General features: G+C 36.2%; 1 protein-coding gene across 1 annotated transcript in view; it reads left to right on the top strand.

The window, feature by feature from the left end:
• The window catches only part of LOC128657351 (guanylate cyclase soluble subunit beta-2-like), a 197,775-nt gene extending 188,399 nt beyond the window's left edge, over positions 1-9,376 (top strand). The window contains exons 15-17 of the mRNA XM_053711665.1: positions 8,651-8,868; positions 8,947-9,060; positions 9,372-9,376. Of these exons, the coding sequence (XP_053567640.1) occupies positions 8,651-8,868; positions 8,947-9,060; positions 9,372-9,376 (337 nt within the window). The remainder of the gene's footprint in view (positions 1-8,650; positions 8,869-8,946; positions 9,061-9,371) is intronic.
• The last annotated feature ends 1,570 nt before the right edge of the window (positions 9,377-10,946 follow it).

Genomic DNA, 10,946 nt, shown 5'->3' on the forward strand with positions numbered 1-10,946 from the left:
TAGCATAATGATTTAAATACTTTTTTTTGGAAATTTTAAGAAAAAGGTTAAGCACATACATATGAGTCGTGGCTGATAGCCTTGGAAGGGCAGCTATTAAAAACAGTAGGCTCTGTATGTCGGATACACACACGCCTGATAGAAAATACTATTAGATTACACTAGAAAAATGATTGAAATTATTTTTTGGGGGGGGGGGATTAAAAAAAGGTTAAACACATATGAGTCGTGGCTCATAGACTAGGGAGGGCAGCAAGTAAACACAGTAGGCTCTCTATGTCAGCAAAACACACAGGCCGGATAGAAAATTATATTAGATTACACTAGCAAACAAAATTTTTTTTTTTTTTTTTATATTAAAATTAAGGTGAAAGAAAAATAGATATATAGAGTGCTGGGCGGCTGCCTGGCACAGACCAATTAACCAAAAGACTGAAAAAAAAGAGGTATATTAATGCTGAGTGAGCCTGACACACACAGGCATGATAGTAAATGTAATTAGATTACACTAGAAAAATATTTTTTTGTGTTTTTTTTTTAAATTAAAAATAATGTTATAAACGGATATTAACACTGCTGGCTGCTGGCTGGCACAGAGCAATGAACCAGAGTATATGCTGTGTGACACTGGCCTGATAGAAAATGAAAAAAAATTACACTAGAAAAATAATTATATTTTTGGGTTAGTTAAATTTAAACTAATGTTGTTAGGGAGATATCAGTGGTGGCCGTAGTCACAGCATATGCTGTGAGCCTTAAACACACAGCTGAAAGCCAGGCAAATGCTAATAAAAAAAAAAAGAAAAAAAAAAAACGGCACGAAATATAGCCCTAAAAAGGGCTTTTTGGGGTGCTGTGCTTGCAGCAGAGATGAGTGGAGTCCTTCTGGACACTAAATACACTAGCCTAGCTATGTTTTTACTATTAATGTCAGGAGCAAAAACACAACACGTCCTCTCATTAAAAAAGCAAGGTCGTTATGAGTCTAAAATGGCGGATTTCGAGTAGCTGGGAGTGTCTGTGAGGGAGTGTCTGATGTTGATTGGCTCTAATGTGTCAGGCGGCTGTGACATAAAGGGTCAAAGTTTCCACAATAATGACACATAGGGGCGGATCGAACATCGCCATGTGTTCGCCCACAAACGCGAACGTGAACAACCTATGTTCGCTGTGAACCGTTCGCGGGCGAACAGTTCGGGACATCACTATACAGAATGTGAAATGCAATATAGAGCATTGCAGCATGTCTCATAACATGTCTTAATATGTTGACCTTAATTAGTTATTTACCTTTTAAACTGCATTGTATGCTCTAATTCTGTGTAAAGGAAGACCTTCCAAACACAAAGCTTATTGTTCTATAACCTCATCACTAAATCCTCTGTAGAAGATTAACTACAAATATTGAACTGTCTGAATGTAGCACTAATCATCCAACTATGAGTGTATGATCAGAAGAAGATAGCAATCTATAAGCCTCTTTCTAGTATTTGTAATTTAATTCCCAGTTTAATATCCTATGACTGGGTCCTAGCATATACGAATTGTGTTTAAATATCTAAGATTTATTAGGATATATCTCAAAGAGTATTTGGGTAATTAGAAGAGTGCATTATTTTACATAATGTATGAATTAGATGAAACATATTGAGATTGTAATTTAAAATATTTAATTATTCAAAAGTCTCCGTACATAGGGAAATGGTATATATGTTAATTTGTGATGTGTGTGCTTGGGTTTTGTCTTCTATTAAATGCTATTGCAAGCTTGGGACATTTGTGACAACCTTTGTCTACTCCAGTGACTCTTCCAAATAAAGCACATGGTAGGAGGAGTCTGTTATATAGAAAGTTTTCACATTTGATTAGCGTTTTATTGCACGTCTACAAAATGGTCAATAATCACAGGGTGCTTATGGTGCTTTAGTATTTCTTTTTATGTCTATGGCTCAATAAAAGTGATTTATGAATTGGTGGTGCAGCTGCGACTGTATTTGCTGTATAATTGGGGTACCTGGTGTTGACCACACTGTGATATTTGCCTTAGTGCTGAATCTTATCTGTTGGACATAAATAACTCTATGGGAGTGAGCACAATGTTATCTATATGGCACATATTAACTAGCGCTGTCTAGCTGTAAAAAACTCTCAAAATGCACTGATAAGAGGCGGCCTTCAAGGGCTTATAAATTAGCATATGAGCCTACCTAGGTTTAGCTTTCAAAAAAGAATACCAAGACAACAAAGCAAAATTGATGATAAAAGTAAATTTAACAATTATATGTCCAGCACCAAAAACATCCGACTGCTGCTGCCCACATCATATTTGGTATTCCTTTGTCAAATGAATATCCAAAATGCAATTAATTTATATACTTACACACTAAGTATATTGTTACAAAACAGTTTTGAGCAGTGTGTGATACTAGTCATAAAACTGATGTATATTCCCTGATTTCACCAAACCTATTTCTGGTCTTGAATAAAGAAGTTTGGTTATCATAGGGAGAATCCCTTTATATTCCTGGATTATTCATTTATATCTCTGGTTTATTACAACTGGAATTCCCCGATATTTTTCAAGACTTATGGTAACGAAAGACTTTGATTCCCTGCTAAAACCAAATTAAAATTTATTTATAAAATAATTGCATATTTTGAGCATATTTTGATTAGAAATTTACGTAGTTATTTTGTCATATTTTCCAAGTACATATACATATTTGGTATACAAAAAATCAATGCACAGCTAATACTGTACATTATAATTGCAATTCAGTGCTTAAATTAAAATGATTAAAATGTCCTGCGTTTAGTAGGATAGATATCTTTCTCTTCAATATAAGTGGGTAAACTTAGTTCAGGCTTTGCCATTTAAGTTTCTTTTAATCATTCTTGTACTGGTATATAACATTTAATTTTAAAGAGTAATTTAAATTAAAAATACAATAATATCATGTAATGAAACCATTTTACTTAAAGGGATTTGAAATTTAAAACATTCAAGAACCAGATAGAGCACTGGTTTTCAACAGGACACATTTTGAGGATATATGAACTAGACTCTAGAGCACAAGAAACAATCAGCTGATTAGTATACATGGTTATTTTGCCTGCTCTCATGCAAGGTAATCCAGAAAACCTGGACTGTTAGGGAGACCTGAGAACAGGTTTGAAAACCAGTGAGATAGTGCATATAATTTTAAGACACTTTTAAATTTACTTCTATTTTCAAATGTGCTACATTCTCTTGGTATTCCCTGTTGAAAAATAATACACGCATATCTTACACTAGTGGGAGCTATCTGCTGATTGGACACATTTGTCTCTTGTGATTGGCTAACTAGATGTGTTCATCTAGCTGCCAGTAGTGCAATGCTGTTCCTTCAGCAATAGATAACAAGAGAATTAGGCAAATTTGATAATATAAGTAAATTGGAAAGTGTTTAAAATTGTATGTTCTATCCAAATCGTGAAAGAAAACGTTTGGATCTCCTATCCCTTTAAATGGATATGGAAAGCAAAATTTCCTATCATGCATCCTACATAACTAAAATGCTTAAAACATTTTTTTTCACTGTCACCATTCATCATTTGGAACTTTCAGTATCCAGAAAAATGTTATGGTATTTTATATCAGTTCTGCTGTTCCATATATTTGTTACGCTGTGAAGGCTTCCATATTATTTTGTTTTCATATTTTTATTAAAAATTATTTTTTTCAAAAGGATCCAATATAGTACATTACATATGAGACAAATCGACTTATGAATACAATTATATTCAAATTGAAAGATGACAATACAGTATATATAATAATATAATAATACAGTGTGCAGTCTGATTACTTATTCCATTACACCAATAATTCCAATCAGAGCTTCCTAAACTACTGTCCTTGGGACCCACTAGCATCTATAGAGTATAGGAGCATGCTAAAATAAAGATAGATGGTCCAGTTAAGTGGCTATAATCCTGTAAGCACCATCTAATAGGGAAAGCAATACAGTGAACCCGGATTAGAGTGTCATAATATGGATAATAAATAAGTTGTTTTAAACGTACTCTTCCCATGTATCCCTTATCTGAATATATAAGCTAGTACATCGAGATTTCATATAATAATATGCCTCTAGTTTTATCAGGTGATTGCGCTCTTGCAGCCATTGAGCAAGTGTTGGGATAATAGCATTGTTCCATTTTCTGGCAATGAGAAACTATTACCAGTTATGTTAAATAGTTTTCTCTGTATGGTAGTGAACCTTATTTGGAACTTTATTAAAGAGCCAGAGGCATAGGTCTAACGGTAAGGGGATTCCATATAATTTAAATGTTTCTGATAAAATCTTGGAACAGATCTGAATTATTTTCGGGCATTGCCACCAGATGTGGGCCATGTGTCCCCTTGGGCGATTGCATTTCCTACATTGGTCATGTGAGAGTTTATAGATTTTTTTACAGCGGACTGGGAGTAGGCACCATCTTTGTAGAATTTTAAGGTTTCCTTCTAAGAATTTACTGGAAATAGAAGATTTCTTTACAGCCTGGTATATCTGAGAAGAGTCAATGTTTGAATTAGTTACATTTAATTCCTCAATCCATCTATCTATATAATATGGTACAACAACGGGGTTAACTTGTTGTAAGAGGGAGCATGTAAGTGAGAGGGTATGTCTCAAGGGGGAGCTTGTATGGCATATAGTTTCAAATGTCGTTAGTGGTCTAAATATGTTCCTTCTTTGTGGGTGAGAAACAATATATGTGTAACATTGATAATATAAAAAACAGTTTTTGAAAAGCGAAAAAATATTTTAAACTAAATCTTCTCTACTTTGTAAGTTGTGTTTGTCTCCCAAGTGGTATATTTATTTATAAAATATTTTACCAGGAAGGATACATTGAGATTTCTCTCGTTTTCAAGTATGTCCTGGGTCCCAAAAACATTGCATTGATACAATAGGGTACAATAAAATACAAAAACAATATTAATACACAATATATACAAAATTTAACATATAACAGGTAGGAAATATATAATCAACCATGACAGGTGCATTCTGTTTTGAGATATGTAGAGAGGGATCTCTTAAAGGATTTTAGGCTTGGGGAAGGTTTGAAAGTGCGCGGGAGGTCATTCCATAATTGTGGCTCTCTGTAGGAAAAGGAGGATTGAGCTGCTTTCTTTTTGTGTTAAGGCAGACTAAATAATGTGCTGGTACTGGATCGGAGGTTATAGGAGGTGGGAATAGCCGGGGAGAACATTCTGCTCAGGTAGGGTGGGAGCTTCCCAGAAAAGCTCTCAAACACAAGGCTGGAAAGATGGAGGGTGCGTCTGGATTCCAGCGACAGCCAGTTTAGTTTTTTTAGCATGTCACAATGGTGGGTCCTGTAGTTACATTGTAGCACAAAGCGGCAGAACAAGTTATACAATAAGGACCATTTATCAAGCTCCGAATGGAGCTTGAGGGCCCGTGTTTCTGGTGAGTCTGAAGTTATAGAGCAGCGGTCTAACTACATTTATTAACCCCTAATCCGCCGCCCCCAACGTCGCCGCCACTATAATAAATATATTAACCCCGAAACCGCCGCACTCCCGCATCGCAAACACTAGTTACATTTTATTAACTCCTAATCTAACGTCCCTAACATCACCGCCACTTACCTACATTTATTAACCCCTAATCTGCAGCCCCCAACGTCGCCGCCACTATAATAAAGTTATTAACCCCTAAACCTAAGTCTAACCCTAACCCTAAACCCCCTAACTTAAATATAATTTAAATAAATCTAAAGAAAATTACTACAATTAACTAAATAATTCCTATTTAAAACTAAATACTTACCTATAAAATAAACCCTAAGCTAGCTACAATATAACTAATAGTTACATTGTAGCTAGCTTAGGGTTTATTTTTATTTTACAGGCAACTTTGTATTTATTTTAACTAGGTACAATAGTTATTAAATAGTTATTAACTATTTAATAACTACCTAGTTAAAATAAAGACAATTTTACCTGTAAAATAAAACCTAACCTAAGTAACAATTACACCTAACACTACACTACAATTAAATTAATTACCTAAATTAAATTCAATTAATTACAATTAAATAAAATTATCTAAAGTACAAACCCCCCCCACTAAATTACAGAAAATAATAAAGAAATTACAAGATTTTTAAACTAATTACACCTAATCTAATCTCCCTAACAAAATAAAAAGCCCTCCCAAAATAAAAAAGCCCTACCCTACACTAAATTACAAATAGCCCTTAAAAGGGCCTTTTGCTGGGCATTGCCCCAAAGTAATCAGCTCTTTTACCTGAAAAAATAATTACAATCCCCCCCAACATTAAAACCCACCACCCACACAACCAACCCTATTCTAAAACCCACCCAATCCCCCCTTAAAAAAACCTAACACTAACCCCCTGAAGATCACCTTACCGGGAGACGTCTTCACCCAACTGGGCCGAAGTCCTCAACGAAGCCGGGAGAAGTCTTCATCCAAGCCGGGCGAAGTGGTCCTCCAGACGTGCAGAAGTCTTCATCCAGACGGCATCTTCTATCTTCATCCATCCGGCGCGGAGTGGGTCCATCTTCAAGACATCCGACGCGGAGCATCCTCTTCTTCTGACGGCTAAACACAGAATGAAGGTTCCTTTAAATTATGTCATCCAAGATGGCGTCCCTTCAATTCTATCAGCCAATCGGAATTAAGGTAGAAAAAATCCTATTGGCTGATGCAATCAGCCAATAGGATTGAACTGGCATTCTATTGGCTGTTCCAATCAGCCAATAGAATGCCAGCTCAATCCTATTTGCTGATTGGATCAGCCAATAGGATTGAACTTCAATCCTATTGGCTTATTGCATCAGCCAATAGGATTTTTTCTACCTTAATTACGATTGGCTGATAGAATTCTATCAGCCAATCGGAATTGAAAGGACGCCATCTTGGATGACGTCATTTAAAGGAACCTTCATTCTGTGTTTAGCCGTCGGAAGAAGAGGATGCTCCTCGTCGGATGTCTTGAAGATGGACCCGCTCCGCGCTGGATGGATAAAGACTTCTGCCCGTCTGGAGGACCACTTCGCCCGGCTTGGATGAAGACTTCTCCCGGCTTCATTGAGGATTTTGGCCCGGTTGGGTGAAGACGTCTCCCGGTAAGGTGATCTTCAGGGGGTTAGTGTTAGTTTTTTTTAAGGGGGGATTGGGTGGGTTTTAGAGTAGGGTTGGTTGTGTGGGTGGTGGGTTTTAATGTTGGGGGGGAATTGTAATTTTTTTTTCAGGCAAAAGAGCTGATTACTTTGGGGCAATGCCCCGCAAAAGGCCCTTTTAAGGGCTATTTGTAATTTAGTGTACGGTAGGGCTTTTTTATTTTGGGGGGACTTTTTATTTTGTTAGGGGGATTAGATAACTATTGTACCTAGTTAAAATCAATGCAAAGTTGCCTGTAAAATAAAAATAAACCCTAAGCTAGATGCAATGTAACTATTAGTTATATTGTAGCTAGCTTAGGGTTTATTTTATAGGTAAGTATTTAGTTTTAAATAGGAATTATTTAGTTAATTGTAGTAATTTTATTTAGATTTATTTAAATTATATTTAAGTTAGGTGGGGTTAGGGTTAGGGTTATACTTAGGTTTAGGGGTTAATAACTTTATTATAGTGGCGGCGACGTTGGGGGCGGCAGATTAGGGGTTAATAAATGTAGGTAGGTGGCGGCAATGTTAGGGATGGCAGATTAGGGGTTAATAAAATTTAACTAGTGTGTGCGATGCGGGAGTGCGGCGGTTTAGAGGTTAATATATTTATTATAGTGGCGGCGATGTCCGGTTCGGCAGATTAGGGGTTAAAATATTTATTTTAGTGTTTGTGATGTGGGAGGGCCTTGGTTTATGGGTTAATAGGTAGTTTATGGTTGTTAGTGTACTTTTTAGCACTTTAGTTAAGTTTTATGCTACGGCGTTGTAGTGTAAAACTCTTAACTACTGACTTTTAAATGCGGTACCAGTCTTGACAGGAGAGGGTCTACCGCTCACTTTTTGTCAGACTCGTAATACCGGTGCTATGCAAGTCCCATTGAAAATATAGGATACGCAATTGACGTAAGTGGATTTGCATTATTTCCGAGTCTGGCCAAAAAAGTGAGGGGTACACCTGTTCCTGCAAGACTCGTAATACCAGCGGGCATTAAAAAGCAGCGTTGGGACCGGCCAACGCTGCTTTTTAAGCCTAACTCACAACTCGTAATCTACCCAACAGCTATTTAAATTTACTTTGAATTTTACAAGAAATGTTTGTGCTTAACTGATACTGATATATTAAAACATAAGCAGTAATGTGTATTGGCTGATATTAACAATCCCAATGCTATTATGGTGGCCAATAATAGGTGGTGACATGAAAGCCAAAATTAAGATTACTCTGCACAAAAATATTCATCAAAAATATTTTTAAAATTTTGCTTTTGGCTGTAACATAAACTATCTAGAAGATTTAGAAGAACTTAAAACAAAAAACTTTAAAATTTGGTTTGTTTCTAGAATAATCGTTTTAATTTGTTTGTGTAAAAAAAATGGTTATCATTTTGTTTGGTTTGCTTTCAAGACTTTAATAATGATCCTCTTATTTCCTTAATACAGATGCCTTAAAGATAAAAGTTTTGAAATAATGGAAAGGGGGGAAATTGATATCAAAGGAAAAGGCAAAATGTGCACATACTTCCTGTTGAGAAATCTGTCAGCAAAAGAGAATGAGATTTTAGGGCTTCCAGTAAAAGACATCGATTCAGGACGAGAGTCTTCTCAGTCTTTACATAATGACTACAATGCAAGTAGCCTTCAAAAAAGCAGCCCTGAAGGTAAAATAAATTCTAAAGCGAATGTACTGTGGAATTGTTTATACAGAAGACAAACAATTGATTTTATTTTCTCCATAGCTAAACATGAGGATTTAAATATTCAGGAATCACTTCCTTCTCTTCCAATGCAATATGTTGACAACCCACTACTGGATGACGAAGGTCAAATTCCAGTTGTGAAAGAATTAACAGGTAAATGCAATTATATGAAAGAAGGTATTTGTACAAATTAGAAATATTTTGTGTATTCTCCAAAAGAAAGCAACATTATAGAGACTTTATTCATGAACATTTGCTTGTGATCACCTGCTCATTAAAAATCAAAACACTTGTAATTATTTAATCTTAAAAAATTAGCATTTTCATTATTGCTCAAAGAAAGTTTGTATGTAGTGTAGTGGAATACAAGAAAGACAGACATATGGCATCTTGTAACCAAGTAAAAGAAATCCATTATAATATAGCATCTACTGAATACTGAATTAGTATTCTTTATATTTAAGCATGATTATGTTTTCAAACTACTGCTATTTACTGTTATTTCACTAATGAACATTTTAAAGGGGTAGATACTATTAGTAACTTGTTGGTTGTTACAAGTGGTTAAATCAAACATCAACAGGTAGAAATATGTACTAATGATAGATAACCTCTACACTAACATTCAAATTGCTAATAAAAATCTCAGAAAAGCTATTACAGCTTCTTGTTTTGATTCTTAAATATTTATCTGACTAAGGGCTAGATTGCAAGTTATTGCACGCTATTGTTATTGCGGGTTGTGCTAACCAAAATGGCGACTGTGCTAACTTGCCGGCATATTACAAGTTAAAAGTAAACATGTTTGCCCGAGTGCAAACTAAATTAGCGTGCGTCAGGTTTGCATGAGTGAAATCCTACACCGAGCGATGTACACCGGGGACTCGACAGATGACCAAACTGTGAGTAGAGATACGGACCCTCAGCAATAACGCCTGGAGAGGCAATCCTTATATAGCTATCTATCGGCTAGATTACGAGTTTTGCGTTATGAGGGGTGCGGTACTAACTTGCACGTTATTGTCAGCGCTCACTTCCCTACAGCGCTGGTATTACAGGTTTTCATAAACCCAGCATTAACAGGCAAGAAGTGAGCGTAGAGCAAAATTGAGCTCCATACCGCACTCCAATACCAGCGCTGCTTAAGGCAGCGTTGAGCTAGTTTTACGTGCTCGTGCACGATTTCCCCATAGACATCAATGGGGAGAGCCGGCTGAAAAAAAGCTTAACACCTACAAAAGAGCAGCGTAAAGCTCCGTAACGCAGTCCCATTGATTCCTATGGGGAAACTAAATTTATGTTTACACCTAACACCCTAACATGAACCCCGAGTCTAAACACCCCTAATCTTACACTTATTAACCCCTAATCTACCGCCCCCGACATCGCCGACACCTACATTATACTTATTAACCCCTAATCTGCCGCTCCAGACATCGCCGCCAATATAATAAACATATTAATTTCTATTGGCTGTTCCAATCATTTTATAGGTAAGTATTTAGTTTTAAATAGGAATTATTTAGGTAATGATAGTAATTTTTATTTAGATTTATTTTAATTATATTTAAGTTAGGGGGTGTTAGGGTTAGACTTAGGTTTAGGGGTTAATAGCTTTAGTATAGTGGCAGTGACGTTGGGGACGGCAGATTAGGGGTTAATAACTGTAATGTAGGTTGCGGCGATGTCCGGAGCGGCAGATTAGGGGTTAATAATTTTATTTTAGTGTTTGTGATGCAGGAGGGCCTCGGTTTAGGGGTTAATAGGTAGTTTATGGGTGTTAGTGTACTTTTTATCACTTTTGTTATGAGTTTTATGCTTCGGCTTTGTAGCATAAAACTCATAACTACTGACTTTAGATTGTATTACGAATTTTGCAGGATAGGCTGTACCACTCACTTTTTGGCCTCCCAGAAAAAGCTTGTAATATCGGCGCTATGGAAGTCCCATTGAAAAAAGACTTTACGTAAATTGCGTAAGTTAATTTGTGTTAAGGCCAAAAAAGTGTGCGGTGCCCCTAAACATGCAAGACTCGTAAT

The sequence above is a fragment of the Bombina bombina genome, chromosome 4, assembly GCF_027579735.1.
Source record: "Bombina bombina isolate aBomBom1 chromosome 4, aBomBom1.pri, whole genome shotgun sequence".
In the NCBI taxonomy this organism is placed as follows: Eukaryota; Metazoa; Chordata; class Amphibia; order Anura; family Bombinatoridae; genus Bombina; species Bombina bombina.